Source organism: Bombus fervidus, chromosome 2, assembly GCF_041682495.2.
Source record: "Bombus fervidus isolate BK054 chromosome 2, iyBomFerv1, whole genome shotgun sequence".
Taxonomy (NCBI): domain Eukaryota; kingdom Metazoa; phylum Arthropoda; class Insecta; order Hymenoptera; family Apidae; genus Bombus; species Bombus fervidus.
The window spans coordinates 7,051,102-7,070,533 of NC_091518.1; the positions used below are offsets into that span (position 1 = coordinate 7,051,102).

The 19,432-nt window shown below is 34.0% G+C and overlaps 1 protein-coding gene across 1 annotated transcript in view; it reads left to right on the forward strand.

Annotated features, from left to right (window-relative positions):
• Cad96ca (tyrosine kinase receptor Cad96Ca) overlaps positions 1 to 19,432 on the forward strand; it is an 82,338-nt gene that overhangs the window by 56,290 nt on the left and 6,616 nt on the right. The window contains exons 2-6 of the mRNA XM_072014624.1: positions 11,898 to 12,148; positions 14,129 to 14,244; positions 16,194 to 16,593; positions 17,725 to 17,898; positions 18,374 to 18,724. Coding sequence (XP_071870725.1) covers positions 11,898 to 12,148; positions 14,129 to 14,244; positions 16,194 to 16,593; positions 17,725 to 17,898; positions 18,374 to 18,724 — 1,292 coding nt within the window. The remainder of the gene's footprint in view (positions 1 to 11,897; positions 12,149 to 14,128; positions 14,245 to 16,193; positions 16,594 to 17,724; positions 17,899 to 18,373; positions 18,725 to 19,432) is intronic.

The window sequence follows — 19,432 nt, forward strand, 5'->3', positions numbered from 1 at the left end:
TAGTTCCTTTGCAAGTTTATTTAGGTTTTTCTTGTTTTCTCGTGTTCTCTGTTTTTGCCATTTTGCTTTCGCTTTTCTTTTTTCCCTGATTTTGTCTAGGATGTCCTGCGGAATAATTTTTGATTGCCTGCTATTTGTTTCATAGGTGGTGGTTGCCCACGCTGCTTCCTGTATTATTTCTGTCAAAGTTGCTACTGCCTGCTCAATGTGTTCAGGTGTTTTCAACGGGATATTGCAGTTGATTTTGTTTTCGATCAGCTCTTTGAAAGTTTGCCAGTTGGTGGTTTTATTGCAAAGCGACTCTGACTTGTTATAAAGTAGTGGTTTGCTTGTATATTCTATTATAATTGGTGTATGGTCGGAGTTAAGCTCGAGGCTGGTTGCTATTTTTAATTTGCTTACATTTAGCCCTTTTGTTACTGCAAAATCCAACAGGTCAGGTATTTTATTGGGGTCTGTCGGCCAGTACGTTGGTTTTCCTGTAGATAGTACGTTGAGGTTGCTGCTTCTAATGTATTTTTCCAATGTTCTACCTCTCGGTGTGCTAATTCTCGAACCCCATAATGTGTGCTTTGCATTAAAGTCTCCTGCCGCTATATATTTGTCGCCTAAGGATTGGAAGTACTCTTCCCATTTTTTAAGTGTCATTTTGTGTCTCGGAGGTGCATATACTGCTGACATCTGGAAGTAATTGTCATTGGTTTGTATTGTGACAGTGGTTGCTTGTAGGTGTTCTTGATTTGTTTGACTATGTAAGTGATGCTTGATGTCATTTTTTATTATTATTGCAGTTCCTCCATGTGCTTTACCTGAGGGATGTTTGGTATCGTATATGGTGTAGTACGGTATTTTCATGTAGTTTTTTAGGGTGAAATGTGTTTCTGAGACAAGTAGTATATCAATATTATTTTTATACAAAAATATTTTAGTTTCGTGGGCTCGCTGTTGCAAGCCATTGGAGTTCCAGACTGCTATGTCGAGTTGACGTTGGGGCTTGGGTTATGGGCGTGTAAAGAATCTTCGCCAGGGTCGCTCATCGTCGGTGTACAATCGATGATATCTTTTATTGTCACAAATACAAGATAAACTACCGGTCTCGATACTCGAACGATAATGACAATGATCGCGGGGTTGGTATAGCGAATCCACGGCCCACGGGATAACTGATCTACTTTACTTCAAAGTCTAAGTCGAACTCGACTTACTCCTCGTGATACAAGGATCGCTTGATTAACTCTTTGCTAAGACGTAGATTATTCACTGATCGTACAAACACACTAGGTATCTAACTAATGAGACTGTAAGAAAAGGAATGACTTTCCGTCACAACGACGCTGCAGAGGAAAACTATGGTGGGATGTGCCTAAGGGCACGAGGTCATCGGATTCGTCAAAGAAAGCCTCCGCTCGGAGGGTGAGGGAAATAGACGTTGCTGTTAATTGGTTAATCTCCATGTTGGCGGTTAGAAAAGGATGCTAGCCGCTCTCGAGAGAGGGTTCCTAGCGGGAAACGTCGTACGTGAGGAAAGCAGATTTCCCGTATCTTGCCGCAATAGGTGACAGATATACGGGCTGATATAATAAAGACTGTTTGCCAATCTAAAGGACTTCAGTTAACCAGATCCTAAGATTTGTAACGGTTCCTCAGGCTATCTGAACATAAACTGCGAATGATGCATCGACATCTGGCGATCATCTTACTCAAAGAATGGGGTTTGTGTGTGGCGAGCCACGGTGCCGTTGGAATGTTTATTGTTAAGTATCGATACGGCCAATTCTTTAAAAGAGAGCTATGCAACTCCATATCTCTGTTAGGTGGAACGTTCATCCCGTGACCACGGCTACGCTCGGCGACCAGTTGTCGCCTCGAGCCTAAGCTCATTGTCTCAAGTTTCGAATGACTGTGCCTGGGTTATTTCGTGAATGCTATTGAGGTTTTTCCAAGTAATTCCAACGGGTGACCCCGTTGTCCTTTCATCTCCGACACACACACACACACGCACGCACGCACGCACACACACACACGTGTGTGTGTGTGTGTGTGTGCGTGTGTGCGTGCGTGCGTGCGTGCGTGCGTGCGTGCGTGCGTGCGTGCGTGCGTGCGTGCGTGCGTGCGTGCGTGCGTGCGTGCGTGCGTGCGTGCGTGCGTGCGTGCGTGCGTGCGTGCGTGCGTGCGTGCGTGCGTGCGTGCGTGTGTAATTGTGTATAATTGTGTATAATTTATATATATATAAATATATATAAATATGTGGTTTCAATATATTTAGTATGCTGTTTAGTAACTAAATAGGTAATCTAACCGTTGTTGCATATGTGCATAGATAAAATACAAATAAAGTAGAAATTATTTCATACTTTTTAGCGCTTTTCGAAGTCAGTAATATTTTTTTGGCAACAAATCTTTTATAATATCCTATGTACGAAAAAATTTCTCGTAATTAAGAAACATATTACGGGTATTATGTAATTCCTTCTTAAATAGGAACCACTATATTTATGTATATTTGTCACATAATTGTTTGTGCAATTGTTGATGCAAGCAATAATCTTGCAACTTACGGTATTACAATTTCAAAATATATATAACTTAATTTAAAATAAGCGACTGTTTTTATTTTTTTCTATTTAATTATATTATAATTTATTAATTTTACCTCTCAGCTACAAGATGAGATTCGTTTACATGTCTGATTGCACTCTCATTCGCTTGCAACAAAGAATAGAGCAACTGTTTTTATGTAATTTATTATTAGAAATTTTTCTATATACAGGGTATTTCATCTAACTTGACCATCTTAAATATCTCACTTATTTTTTACGATGGAAAAAGATATCAGAGGAAGAGAATATTCGATTCAAAGGGATAAAAGTGATAGGCAAAAAATTTTTCTCAAGGTCATTTTTTTGAGACTTCAAGATCATCGAAGTACTTTTAAATGGGACTACATCTTTTCATTACAAACAGTCTCATAACTCATAAAAAGAACAAATTGAACGGTGTGCAATATGTTGACAATTGCGTGACTTTCAACGAGAAAATTATGAAATGTTTGCCACTATTTTCAATACTCGTTCGGGTGCGGTTAATGGAAATCTCAATTTCATTGGAACAATTCGTCGTGTAATTGTTCCTGATGTTTATAAACAGAATGTTGCCCGACCGTTGGATAAGACCTGATGCAAGAATTTGTTGGCCAGCGCGATTGTTGGACTTATGCTACTTGTTATGTCGCGCGAGATGGTCCGTGCGACGACCTTCACGGTCTGGCCGCCAAGGCCTACCCCTCGTTACACTGACCCGCAATAAACCCAAGGAACCACCATAAACCGAATCTTTTTAGTTTAACTCCTATTCATGTAAGTATTTTCGGTTTATGGGTGGTCCTTTAAACAGTCCTTCGGCTTATTGCACGCTCTTACTAATTACGGAGAAAGCGGATGTGCCCAGCGAAATAGCTCGTTTTTCCCAGGAACAAGGACACCCATGAGCCACATTTGCAGGAGACTGTCTCCTCGTATTTTAGTTATTAACATTAACTATAACCAACGAGCATCGTGGATCGTTACCCTCGCTTTTCTACTGAAAAGTGTGAACAACGAATCCGCGTTCTTAGTTCAAAAAGCGTGCACCCACACCGAGCTTTCCTCCTAAATAGTACGAGACAGGTCTGTTACTGTTCTATCAATACTCGGGCAGTCAAGTCTACTATTCTATCACCCCTCGGGCAGTCAAGTCTACTATTCTATCACCCCTCGGGCAGTCAAGTCTACTGTTCTATCATAACTCGGACAGTCAAGTTCTCGGTATTCAACACATCAAATCTATTAACCTTCGGGCCAATCAATTACTGTACTTTCCGACACGACGAAGTCAAATAATTTCTGTCGACGCAACAAGTATTGTAGGCTGGTGTAAATAAATAAATAAATATATATATATTATATAACTGTAAATTCCAGTTATATTCAAAAACAAACACCCCTATTATCCCACAAGAAATAAGGGGATCACCCTGCTCGTGGCGTCGATTCGTATAATCGTAACGGGAATTTATGACTCCCGTTGACGCGCTTTAACGCGATTGGACGAAAATAGACTACTTGATACTTAAAAAAATAAAATGTATAATGATACAACACTAGAAAACATACGAAAAAGGGTTCTACACGGATGTACATCAATTACTACAGTACTTAAAAATATAGAGAAATTATACATTTACCGTCTTCAAAATTGAAGTTAACGGTGCACATTCTGAACACATTCTGAAATAAATATTTTTATTTTGCATTGAAACATACAAATCTTAGCTTTACCTTCTCTTCATACAAACATAATTTTTCATACTGTGTTTTTATGATATAGATTATCATGTCAAATTTGAGGAATTTGTTTTTGATTTTTTTTAACAAAAATGTTCTTTATTTCCTAGAAAAATTTGAAACTAAAGTTGCGATAACGAAATGCTATAACAATAAAAACATATAGATAATAAGAAATAGATAGTATTTACAAAAAGAAATAAATAACGTTATCACAACAGTGAATTGAATGATTTGTTATGAAAACTATGCTTACGAATGTTCTTACTTAGGTATGTAAATACATGTAAACATGTATGTAAATTATTCTTGTGCATTTTGAATAATTTTACAAATGAAAATAAATAATAATATTAAGTTGTCCGAAAAGTTTCCTTCGTTTTATGAGGAAATAATAGACGCACAACGTTTTTTGTTTTATAATATTTTGTCGAATTACGTGGGATTCATTTTGTTCTGCTGAGATAAACACCGTGACGTTTCACAGACTTGGTATCACGTTTGTATGAAAGTGCATTGTTATAAGAAACACGTTTGAGAAAGAAAGACAACCTAATACTATTATTTATTTCCATTTCTAAAAATATTCAAAATGCACAAGAATAATTTACATACATGTTTACATGTATTTACATACATAAGTAAGAACATAATATACAAAGTAATGATATATAAATAATAATGTAGTAATATATGCAATAATAGAAATAACGTAATAATAATATATAATAGTATATAAATAAATGAAAATAAATAAAAATAAATATTTAAGAATATTTGTTTAATATTTATATGTATAAATATTTTAAATCGGTACATGTAGTTGCACTGAATTTTCTGTAAACGCGCGAAACAAAGTGAAAGGTGCCAATCACGAAAAAAGAAGAAAAGAAAGAAAGAGAGAACGAAGGTAAAACGTGAGCAGCTTTTGAAAACAACATTCGCAAATTAGCTTTTGCTAACAATTTATTTTAAAAAAGTACCTACTGCAATATAACAGCATAAAACCTTTAAAAAGGTAAGTTGTCATAAAATACGAATATTATAGCCGACGATTCGAGAGAATATTTCAATCACTAGAATCGTTATATCTGTTAAAAAAGCACGAAAAATCTCGAGACTTCGGGCTCTTACAGCAAAATGAAAGGTTACACTCTACTTGACAATATGGACTCGAAATACAGGAAGGAATGCATATCAAGGTCGATCTCTCAAGCCACCCGCGGCTCTCTCTCATTATCGTTCAGTAAATCTGAAGTTAATTAGAGCTCAAGTGGAAAGCCATTTCGTTCTGTACGAACTAATCGAGTTCGAAGGAAAGATGTACATACATAAAAAATTCCTCTGGATCGGAAATGGATTGTGGATCCAAACCGCTATAAGAGTTACGAAAATGAAAGATACATATCATATATCTGATATGTATAAATACACATTGAACGCCTTTGTCGATATTAGAAGAATGATTAAAGTTTTATATCATTTAATACATTCGAAAGTATTTGGAACTGTGTACATGTGTATACATTGTACATAAACTAGTGTAGCAAATACTGTGTAAAGTATAATGGCTATTTAATATATAAAGTATTTTGACTATGAGAGTATGCCACTCGGTTGTGTACGGAAAATTAGGAAAAATCGGTTTACGAGCTTTTGACTCTGATGCACTTGTCTAAGCAAAAACTAAGGCAATAATAATATAGACAAATACAATTTTCCGGACCTCTAGAAAATCGATTTTTCAATTACAAATTTTGGAAACATTTATAGACATGTACGCCACTATGTAGAACATCTCTGACTTTTTTAAATGATTTTTCATTAAGTAGAGCAAAAGAGATGGGGTTTAAACTGTAAATTGTGTTTTGCCCTGTAATTACCGTTGCAGTAAGGATAGCAGCTTGACACTTTCCGGAAAGCGTTTTCTTCGAGAGGTCTATTGAATGATATGCGCCCAGATCAAATTGCTTTGAACACAATTTTATCATGCTTATTCGACTATATCCTTTGCGGTTACTTTTTTCCGTAAAAGTCTCGCTCGGGCAACCGAGGCGAACAGATGTGCGTAAGCAAACGTGTGCTCCAGTCAAGTGATTCAGAGAAGTGCTACGAATAGTGATAGTGACAAACAATGCAACAGCAGATATCAACGATCAAGATTGCAACCAATGGAGAAAAATATTACATAAAAGGGTCGTCAGATTTACCAGGCTTACAGCAACAACAGCAAAATAATAACAACCAAAATGATATGGAAACAGAAGAAATGGAAGAGCACTGGAGACAGGAGGAGTGCAGACACGACAACAAAATAAGTTACCAGGACGAAAACTGGAAGCTAGCAAAGACTAGCAAAAAACGTAAAATAATTCCAGGCACAAATGCTGCAAGAAACCCAGATACAGAAAAGCAGCGATGGCTGCAAGAATTACCTTTAAGAAACTCCTTCAGCTCATTAACGGAAGAAATAGACAATGACCCGACAAGCAAAACCACAACTAAATCACCTTACATATCAAAACCACCACCAATATTTGTTGAGGCCCAAATAATAGACCCGCTTATTGATCTACTAAACAATACAGTCGGGAAGGATAACTACACAATAAAACAAACAAAATTAGAACAAGTAAAAATTCAAACAAACACCCCAAAAATTTATAGGAAAGTGATAAATGAACTAAAGGAAAAAAATGCTATATACCACTGGTACATGCTATGTACCAACTCAAAACAGAAAGGAGCTATAAAATAGTTATAAGAGGTTTACATCCAAAAACTAACACAAAAAAATTAAGTGAAGAATTAGGAAAAATTGGCCATGAAACAAGAGCAATAAACAATATGACAAGATACGATACGAAGCAACCACTGCCACTATTCTTAATAGAACTGGAACCCAGAACCAATAACAAGGAAATCTATGAAATCAAAAAAATACTAAATACAATTGTAACAGTGGAACCACCACGCTACAAAAAAGATATACCACAATGCATGCGGTGTCAACAATACGGACACACAAAAAATTATTGCAACAGAAGCCCGGCATGTGTTAAATGTGCAAAAAATCACCTAACAATACACTGCCCATACACAGGAAAAATAGAAGAAGTTAAATGCTATAATTGTAACGGAAACCACCCAGCCAGCTACAAAGGATGTGAAATAAGGAAACAAATACAACGTAAACTGTTTCCTCCACTTCGCAACAGATCACACAATGACCATCAACCACAACAAAGTATAACGGATAACGAAACAACATTGAAAGCACAACAGGAACTAAACGCTATAAGCAGAAACATAGATCCCCAAGGTAAACGAAGCTACGCACAAGTAACTAAAAACATTAGCAAACCAACGCTTGCAATCAATCAGAATGAAAACAATAACATCGAAGACGTTACAGACATCAAAGAAATGCTCAAACAATCCATTAAAGGTATGGAAATGTTAGGAAAAATGGTAAGTGATCTAAACACAATACTAAGACAACAAGCACAACAAACAACAATCATGTTACAACTACTTACTAACTTGCTAAGTAAAAAATAGAGATGGACATTTTGAAAATAGCAGTCTGGAACTCCAATGGCTTGCAACAGCGAGCCCACGAAACTAAAATATTTTTGTATAAAAATAATATTGATATACTACTTGTCTCAGAAACACATTTCACCCTAAAAAACTACATGAAAATACCGTACTACACCATATACGATACCAAACATCCCTCAGGTAAAGCACATGGAGGAACTGCAGTAATAATAAAAAACGACATCAAGCATCACTTACATAGTCAAACAAATCAAGAACACCTACAAGCAACCACTGTCACAATACAAACCAATGACAATTACTTCCAGATGTCAGCAGTATATGCACCTCCGAGACACAAAATGACACTTAAAAAATGGGAAGAGTACTTCCAATCCTTAGGCGACAAATATATAGCGGCAGGAGACTTTAATGCAAAGCACACATTATGGGGTTCGAGAATTAGCACGCCGAGAGGTAGAACATTGGAAAAATACATTAGAAGCAGCAACCTCAACGTACTATCTACAGGAAAACCAACGTACTGGCCGACAGACCCCAATAAAATACCTGACCTGTTGGATTTTGCAGTAACAAAAGGGCTAAATGTAAGCAAATTAAAAATAGCAACCAGCCTCGAGCTTAACTCCGACCATACACCAATTATAATAGAATATACAAGCAAACCACTACTTTATAACAAGTCAGAGTCGCTTTGCAATAAAACCACCAACTGGCAAACTTTCAAAGAGCTGATCGAAAACAAAATCAACTGCAATATCCCGTTGAAAACACCTGAACACATTGAGCAGGCAGTAGCAACTTTGACAGAAATAATACAGGAAGCAGCGTGGGCAACCACCACCTATGAAACAAATAGCAGGCAATCAAAAATTATTCCGCAGGACATCCTAGACAAAATCAGGGAAAAAAGAAAAGCGAAAGCAAAATGGCAAAAACAGAGAACACGAGAAAACAAGAAAAACCTAAATAAACTTGCAAAGGAACTAAAGAATAAAATAAGGGAACATCATAATAACGAATTCTCAAAATTCATCGAATCACTATCCGCGCATGAGAATACCGACTACTCCCTATGGAAAGTCACTAACAAAATTAAGAAAACAGTAAAAACAATCCCAGCAATCAGAAAAATGGACAACACATGGGCCAGAACCAGCGAAGAACAGGCAGAAGAATTCTCAAAGCACCTACAAAATATATTTTCGCCGTATGAAATTAATAACAGCATCCCTGGATGGCAAACAAATGAAGAAGTGGAAAATGCCAGCAACACAACTGATAAACGCTGCACCATACTCAGCACAACAGCGCAAGAAGTTACAAACTTAATTGAGGCAACAAAGACAAGTAAAGCACCAGGATTTGACTTGATCAATGGGAAAATCTTAAAAAACCTTCCCCCAAAGGCAATAAGACTAACAACGATAATATTTAACGCAATTCTAAGAATACAGTACTTTCCTACACTATGGAAAATAGCACAGATAGTGATGTTACCCAAACCAAACAAAAACCCACATTTAACTGCATCCTACAGGCCGATATCATTACTACCTGCGTTTTCCAAATTATTAGAGAAAATAATATATAACCGCTTAAAACCAACAATAGAAAAAGAAAAACTAATACCGAACCATCAATTTGGATTCAGGAATAAACACTCCACAATAGAACAAATGCATAGACTCGTCAATGAAATCTTACAGTCGCTTGAAACAAAACAATACTGCACAGCACTCTTTATGGATATCGAAAAAGCATTCGACAAAGTTAACCATGAAAAACTTCTTCAAACAATCAAAAAGCAATTTCCAGAACAAATCTACAAACTACTCAAATCTTACTTAAACAACAGAACCTTTGTAGTAAAAATAAATGATGCATACTCTGAAATTAAGGACATCAAGGCAGGAGTACCGCAAGGAAGTGTCTTAGGACCAATATTATACACACTATACACGGCAGATATACCAACAACTGTCAACAGTAAAACACTGACGTTTGCGGACGATACGGCCATACTAGTGAGGCATGCAAATCTAGAAACGGCCGCCGCACTACTACAAGAACACACTACAAAAATAGAAAAATGGCTGCAAAACAAACAAATAAAAGTGAACACCAGCAAGTGCAACCACATAACATTTACACTTAGAAAAGGAAAAACACCAGATATTCAACTGAACGGCGCCCACATAGCACAAACAAAGCAAGTCAAATATCTGGGAATAAATTTAGACACACGCCTTATATGGAAGCACCATATAAAATCAATAATAAACAGAATAAGTGCAAAAAGGAAGCAGATGTACTGGTTAATCAATAGAAAATCTAAATTAAGCACAATGAATAAACTAAATATATACAAAACAATAATCAAACCAATCTGGACATACGGAGTCCCACTATGGAGGACGGCAGCAATGAGTCACATAAGCAAAATAGAAATAGAGCAAGCAAAAATTTTAAGGACAATAGTTAACGCTCCATGGTACGTCAGAAATGAAGACCTACGAAAAGATCTAAAAATTCCAACAGTCAAAGAGGAAATCGCTAGATACGCAAAAAAGTATAAAGAAAGACTTGCAGCACACTCAAACCAGCTGGTTGCTGAAACAAACAAAACCGTAATAGAAAGAAGACTGAAGAGGAAGCATCCCGCAGACCTCGCAATAGAGATGCAATAGGCAACCTGGAAGATGGAACCCCGCTGGGGGTAACCATCCACATGCTATATTTTTATTCTTTAAGCTATAATATTTTACCAAATGTCCTTCTGGACAAATTGTAAAAATTTAAACAGTCAATAAAAAAAAAAAAAAAAACTTCTCTGTTAGGTGGAACGTTCATCCCGTGACGGTAGCTACGCTCGGCGACCGGTTGTCGCCTCGAGCCTAAGCTCATTGTCTCAAGTTTCGAATGACTGTGTCTGGGTTATTTCGTGAATGCTACAGTATTGAGGTTTTCCAAGTAATTCCAACGGGGGGCTCCGTTGTCTTTTCATCTCCGACATATATATATATACTAAAAATATAGAATATGTAAAATACAGCGGCTACAAAAAGTATTTGTACATCATTGTGTTTACTATAGCGCTTACGTATTAATTATTAAGTCCAAATATATTAAATTTCGTATCATTTAGTAGTGCTTTCATATGATTATTATAATTCCATAAAAAAAAGCTTCGTTGAAAAATAAGAATTTTTGCCCTTCGTACATGTGCTCTTACAAGCAATTAATTCCTTTTGCTGAAATAAAGCTTCTCAATCAACCAAATACGTAATCAATACTTTAATTAATTTAACGGATTCGACCTTAACATTTTAAATTCTTTACAATGACCGAAAACTTTTCTGCATCTATAGTAAAAAATTGGCGAAACTAATCAATGTAGGAATAAAAAAAACACATTTTAGACAATTTTTATTTAAAAATACGTCATGACATACATGGTATGTCAGTGGGCGATCGGATGACGATGTAACATACTATATATAGGGAGTATGAGTAAAATAGCGTTTTAGTTAAAATTTCTAAAAGATAAACACCCAAAAGGTTGTTATTTTATTAATTTAATTATTTAAAAAATTAGAAAATTATATAAAATGTATATAATGGGTATAAACATTATTTACACTTGTAAGTCAGAACAAACAAACACACACAATATAAAAATTTTACTATAATATGAAGATATATTTATACATATAGCTAAATAAAAAATATTGTTTAAAGTAATATAGATCATAAATGATCTTTATAATAGTTCTTGAAAGTTTCTTCGAAACATAAATCTATCTTATCTTTACAGCCATTGTTTTTCTGACCGGTGTTTGAGAATTGACTAAAAATATTCATAAGGTACATGTGTTGTCGCATGTTATCGGTGAAATATCGTATGACATACATACAAATGTGCTATATTGTCTGTTTCACCGTGTTAATGCAATTCCATTCTGATATTGAAAGAAACATCACTCACCTTGCAATTAATTTGCATTGTAGAAAGTCAGTTCAGCGACAACACACCTCCTGTAATGTGGATAGATCGGAATTTGGTGCTTCTGGATACGGAACCTGTAGGAAGTGTGGTGACTAGAGCCCGTGCGGAAGACAACGAACAAGATCAGCTAACTTATGGCTTGGAACCTCTTGGACACAACTACAACGGAAATGACAGTCCGCAACCGCCGCTTCCTTTCTTTATCGACAATAGCACCGGCATTATCTACGTTAATGAAACGCTCAAAGGCAAAGTGAGTGTCATTTTTAATCCATCTTAATCATTTTCCTGTTCAAATTGTTTGTAAACACACTACCTTTTTTGCCCCCTTTTAGTCTCCTTTCTTATATATGAATAGCCCATTTCATCTTAAGTAAATATTGTTTAATTATTGGATAAAGTTTTACACCATTATTCGTAAATAGCGTTTTCTTGTTGTCACTGAGAATTTAGCGATTTAATTCGGCAAAGAATAACATTGCCCGTGCAGTGAGGAAGGGGCAACAAATACAGTAATTTTGTAAATAAAATGTAATTTTGTAGATAAAATGTAATTTTGTTTGTAAAACGCTTTTTGTTTTTGACTTTAACTAACTTAACCGGCTTTGAATGTCGGTGAAATATAACGAACGAAACAATATTAATATAACTTAATATTTTTTCAAATAATATTTAATTAATTTACTTGATTGATAAAAATAATCTAATTAATGATTAAATATAAAGGTAGACACGTACCGTTTCTGTAATAAATTTTATACCTGTTTGGATAATAAAATTTAATATATTCCGTGTTTGGTGATAGTTACAGAAACAAAATTTTTGAAAATTTGAAATTAAATGAAAGAAAGTCTCAAATAATGAAAAATTAATGTTTTGTGAGTCGTTAGTTATATATGTATTATAGTCAGTATACAGGGATAAAATTTATTTTACGTCAATAAGAATATTTAATCAGGAAAAATCCAAAAGTATATTGTATTATATTTAAATCATATATATTTTAAACAGCTTAATTCCTAAAAATTAATAGATTTTGAACTACAAAGAAGATTGTAATGATGCCCCAATCTAATTCCCCAGATCTCAGCTGTTACGGCATCTTTTTATTTCTTGAAATTGAAAATCGTCTAAAAGCTTTAAAGAATTTAAGTTCAATGTTACTCCAAAAAGTGAATAAGAAATATCTACCGGTATATCACCCTGGAAGAGAATTACTTTTGAAATATTTACAGCTAGCTATGAAATAGACTACACAAATGCTAGACTAAAATTAAAAAAAATATTATATAATTATAAATCCAGTATTTAATTTCCAACAAAAAGTTTGAATTCACTAACTTTTTTAAAGTTGTTGTGTTATGTGGTGTTAAGCAGAAGAGAGACAAGAGAAAGACTAATTTTACAAATCAACAATTTATTTGACTATCATGTTTATATTTCTGTATTTTTATTATATTACTATTTTTGTCTATTTTATAAATTTATATTCTTCATTAATAAATTAGCCTAAAAATCATGACAAAATCGGTAAGGGATTCTACGCACAAAAATAAGTGGAATAACATTTTTTTCATTAGACGGCGCTTTGTTTCCAACAAATCCAAATTTGGAAATTTATTCAATATTTATCACTACGGCCAATTATCGATTGAGCCCGCGTAATTAATCAGCAACAAGTTATTTCACACGTGAAAATAGAATACAATTTTTTCGTTTAAGGCTTTATTATAAAGAAACTAGGGGTTGGACATGTTTAATTAAGATTTCATGTATCTGATACATGTGTACCTGATAAATTTTCAAATAGAATTTTTTAAAACACGAAGTGTTCTATGAAAAAATGTCTACATTTCCGACTTATTTCTTTATGGAATCGAATAGAATAGAATAATAAATAATATGATAATAATAGGAGTTGGCGTTCAGATAAGTGAATTCAATTGACAAAAGTTCAGGTGACTAGATACTAAAATTTTGTTTCTATAAATAAATAGAGTTTTACTGTTTGTTTATTTTCGTACTTTTTATAGTCATCGCCTAATTAGAAGTCATGGTATGGTAGCACGCAATGTCATGGTGGTGCATTTAAGTGGTCAAGATCTCGTCGTTAGATGATGGCAAAGTACGCACGGTCACCTTTTTTCCCCGTCCGAGACGATGAGAACGTAACACAAGCTGCGTATGGTCGACATTCAGGGATTGAATGACGTTTCTTGTTTCTTCTTTCCAGGGAGGGCAGAACCTGTTCCTTTACGTGACCGTCTCCGACGGTCAGCTCACGACAAAGACCGAAGTCTACGTCACTATTAAGAACACTTCGGGTCCCAAGGAACCCGACTGGACCAGGTAGGTTCTTCGTCGAGGACAAAATTGTTTGTGCATCGATTGATGAACCAATTCCGATCTTCCATGTCACTCACGACCACTCACTCAGAACATCGCCTCTATCCGCAGAAGTGATATAACAACCGAATCTTTTTATCGTTTGCTAACTTTGCTGTTTGATTTTTGATTCTTGGAATTTTTTTAAAAATAATCTTTAAAGTTGCACTAATTACACAAAATTTATTATTATTGCCGATAGTTTGGATTTTGTTTCAGAATTTTGAGTCTCAAAAAGAAGAATATTTTTAATATTTGTTTATCATCATTGAGATTTTTGTTCTCGTTAATTTTGAATGTAGATTGAATCTCGATATATTTGCAGCAGTTCAAACGGTTATTCTACTTTAAGATTTTTATTTTTACGCCATTTTCAAAGAATTCATATAAATTCGTATAACAGAATTTTTTTTAAAGAAAACAAAGATAGAAAAACATTTATCGATGTTGCTAAACGTTTTTGCGCGTGATGAAAAAATGAGAATGGTTAAGATTATAAAATACAATTGTCTTTATTTCGTAAATTATACTTGTAATTTAAAGTATGCAATTCTCACACAAGCTATAGGTTTTAGTAACCAACATCAGTACCTAACTCTTACATATATATATATATATATATCGTATGAATTTAAATTCGTTGTCCTTTTTTAAAAGCACAGCTGTAAATTAAAGAAAATCGTTCTTTAAATTTGTAACAACGTATTATAAGTAGAAACAAAAACTATAGTAGAATACAATATCTTAAAATATTTCAAATCGTGCAGAGTTCCTGCGTTATAATTTCCTCGGTTAAAGGAATTGTTGCAATAAGGATCAGCTCGGTTTTTCAGTAATTTGACTAGATCAACAAAGGCCAAGTCAAAATTTAATATAGTCAGCTAATATTCCTAGAAATATACTTTTGCATTTTTGAATATAAAACCTACACAATTCTTTTCCTTCTAATAAATACAATTTAGATGCAGATCGAATGCACATCTTTATTGATCTCCCGACTATTACGTTATTAAATGGTTAAAAACAATTATTTTAAAGTGAAATAATTCAAGAAAAAAATAATATGATAGGTTGGAAGATATGTCCTTTGAACAATCTTTTAAATAACTTTTAAATAACTGTCTTAAGAACGTGTCTTAAGAAACGAATAATATTAATTGAAGTTGTTAAGTTGCTTTAGTTTAATTAATATTAATCTGTATACGTAGTTTAAAAGTTACTAATACTTTTTAAATGTTTAAGAACGCAACACAGAATTTCAAAATCAAACAGAAAGATAAAAAAATGACGTAAAATTCGTTGATAGCACATTGAATTTAAAAATTGTTCTTCGTCTGCGGTTTTCGTATGTAATTCTGTTTCACTAGATTACAATCGAAGATTTATCAGTTGGAAGATTAAGGTGATAATAATAATACACTTGATTAATTACAAGCTAAAGTGATATCAATATTATAAAGAATTATCTATATTTCATCTTATCATCGAATGAAAATTCTTCAGTTTTATGCAAATCATTCTCATAAAACTCATGATTTAATTAAATACAGTTCTTCTGCAATATTACGCGATATAATTATAGCAAGTCTCCAAGTATCAGAACTACTTTCTCATTGTTGCAAATCCTCAAATTACCGATCTGTATCGTGCTTCCAAGCCAACACCACAATTTTCCTTAAACTGTCCCGTGGTCGATAGGGCGGAGAAGCCACAGACTTGGACGAATCTACAAGAACCAACTTGCTAGAAAGTTTCGTCGATAAATCACGAGGAACGTTGTATGACCTTTCAGAGAACTACCAGTAGCCCGTTCCATTATTCATGCTCCAGATCGTTAACAATATCTTTGAATCGACTGGAAAACGTTTCGGTGACCGATGTGGCTCAACTCTATTCCAATTTTTCCTTGGCAGGAGCCCTGTAGGTTCTGCTGTCAGAAGACGCCCGCCATTGTTACCGGGAGTAGTTCCTGGACAGGGATTATTCCGTAAATTGGGGATACCGCCGTCACCAGTGGCTGTGCCACCCAGTATTCCGAAAACGACAAAGTTACAGCCTGAAGACGCGAAGCAGGCCGAGGTTGATCCCGGTCCTGGCACCACCGGTGTTCCGCAACAGCCCATGGAGGAGAACGAGGTCGAGGGGCCGCCTCTCAGCTCGAAAATTGCACCTGCCGAGGCACCGCCTTCCCAAGATATAGCGATCACGTTGATACCAGTCATGGCGGTCTGCGTGCTCGTCGTGGGCCTCGGTATGGGTGCGTGGTCCCTCAGAAACAAATTTTGCAGGAATCGGAAATCCAAAGAAGACACGGTATGAAAACACCTTCTGTAGATGAAATCGTTGGAAACACACCGTGAGCCTAAATTCATAGTACGAGCGAAGTTAGAAAGATTCTGTGACTCAAAGTAAAACAAAAATCAAAATTAGGTTGAACTCTTCGTTTTTGAGAAAGTATATATATAAGCATACGTGTATTCGAGATAATTCTTGACAAAATATGTTCGAGCTTCATTCTCTTCAAAACGAAGCGTTAATTTAGTTCTGTTATTCTTGATTCTAGTTCATATCGAGCCATAGAATCTCCTTAAATTCAGGCTCAAGGTGTATAGTAAAATATAAAATTTTATCTTATTGCAATTCTTGAATTTTTACGTTGCTCTCATTTTAACAAATATTTTTAATACGATTTTTTAATGTTTTAAGAAAATCTTTCACATAATTGAAACAGGGAATCATGCATTAGATCTTTAAAAACCTAAAAATTTGTCAATTGTATGAGTTTCATGATCTTCTTCTGAACATTAATAAAAATTCCAAAATTCGAGTTAATCTATAATGAAGTGATAAATTGCTTCGATCAAACGCAATAGTGTGAAAAAGATTTAACGATCTTTAGTTGAAATTGTTATATTTATTTCAAATATCCCTTTGTTGTATTTTTACTACAGTATTTTTTATGCTTTTTTCAAATAACTTTTATTATACGTTTTAACAAACATGTTACAATGTAGTATATATAATAAATAAATTTTGTACAAATTCTTAGTTTTGTATTATTATTGTAATAATATTTTACATTATCGACATTGTAAAATACTATTATTCATTGCGGCATATATTTACACAGAAGTCTATCTTAATACTATGAAAAGGATCGTACATGAAATAATGACATAATTAAACATTGGACACACTTTTCATAATATAAATCTTTAATATAATATTTTATACATTTTTCAAATATTTTTATAATTTAATATAGTTATCTTTTATATAAATCTTTTAACAATTCTTTTTTCAATAATTAAAAAATAATTTATTCGTTAACATTTACAAGTTTTAGTATGCATGATCAATTTATTGTAAAAGAAGTGAAGTAATTGAATACAATTTTTTTTAGAACTGTTCGAAACAATAATTTTCTTGTATTTGTTTGCATAGAAAGAACAAGCTTCAGTCAGTGTCTCAAATATATCAGACGATCCATCGCTTGTCTTAAAAAGGTGGCGAGGGCCAAAAGCGCATAACAATCGGTATGAACCCTGGGAAAAAGAGAATCAAAGTGCACAGAATAAACAAGAAGACAAGTGGGAATTTCCACGGCACCGATTAAAGGTTGGTAATTATAACAATTTAGAAGAAATTCACTTCGAAACAAATATGGTAATTATTTGATTACAAATTTACATTGTCCCACAAATTACAATTTAAGATATACAATAAAATCAATCAAATTTAATTGTTTCATAAGATGCCCCAGAAATTAAATACATACATTGTATTTTATATTTTCGATGTTCCTGATATATAAAGTTATTTTCATACATTTTGATCTTAATACATTTTCTAATAATTACATGCATGTATAGAATATAAACTACGCGATTAAAAGGCTGCAACAAATCCACTTTTTGTTATGAGATAGCTAAAGAAATGGGATCTATAATAATAATTAATGTCTAAACACTGTAACAATTTTGAAAATAATATTTTGTATAGGTTTTATTAATAACTTGAAATGCAATAAATGCATAATATCTGCAATCTAAGAATTAACTAAATTCCTTATTTTTCAAATCTTGTTCAACAGGTCTTTAATATTCTTGGCGAGGGTTGCTTCGGTCAAGTTTGGAAATGCGAGGCCTTAGATATTGATGGAAAATCAGGAGCAACTATTGTGGCGGTGAAGACATTAAAAGAAAATGCCACTGAAAGAGAGCGGCTAGATCTTGCACAAGAGTTACGAGTCATGAAAAATTTGGATCCCCATCCCAACGTAGTCAGATTGTTAGGTTGTTGTACAGAGCGCGAACCGATGTTCGTGATTTTAGAATACGTAAGCGGTGGAAAGTTGCAGAGCTTTCTAAGAGCATCTAGAGAAGAAAGAAATCATGGTGGACCCGGATTGACGTCCAGGGACTTAACTGGATTCGTTTACCAGGTATAACATTTTATTAAATCGCATTTTATCCGTGACTTGCAATTGTTTCAATTGTTGTTTCTCCAACTGTTAGGAAATTCTACAATTCATGCTTTTCTGTCAATATAAAATATACGTTTAGGAGATAAAATAATAGTACTGTTTTGTATTTTGAGCATTAATTGGATTATTGTCGCGTTTGGGATATATTTGATTCAATCATATCAATTGTTTGTATCATCTGGCAACTAAGTGAAACTGTTTTAATTTTAACGAATGTAAGCGATACTCAAATATGTATTGATAAAAACTAATACGATAATGCTTTCAATGACGTAGATATACAAAGTAAACATTCTGACGATGATACTGATAAAAAAAAATGAAAGTGATGATGAAGAAACTTTTAATAAAATAGACGGAAGAGAATATTTTATGGTCGCAAGTGCTTTAAATGGTATAGATCTTATTTTTTTAAAAAATAGAGTTGAAAATATGTATTATAAATGTGTTATTTGGATTACCGGAGGACTGTTGCTAGGAACAAATCGAGTACATTTCTCGAATCATCTTTTAACAGATAAAATTCCTTATATAAATTATTAATTAAATAAATAAATTCTACACGCGGAGAAACTGCCAAACCGTTTATAAACGATATGGATAAAATAGAAAACAAACAGTGCACAAACATATTAATAAATATAACATTAGGAAATGTTCGATTTA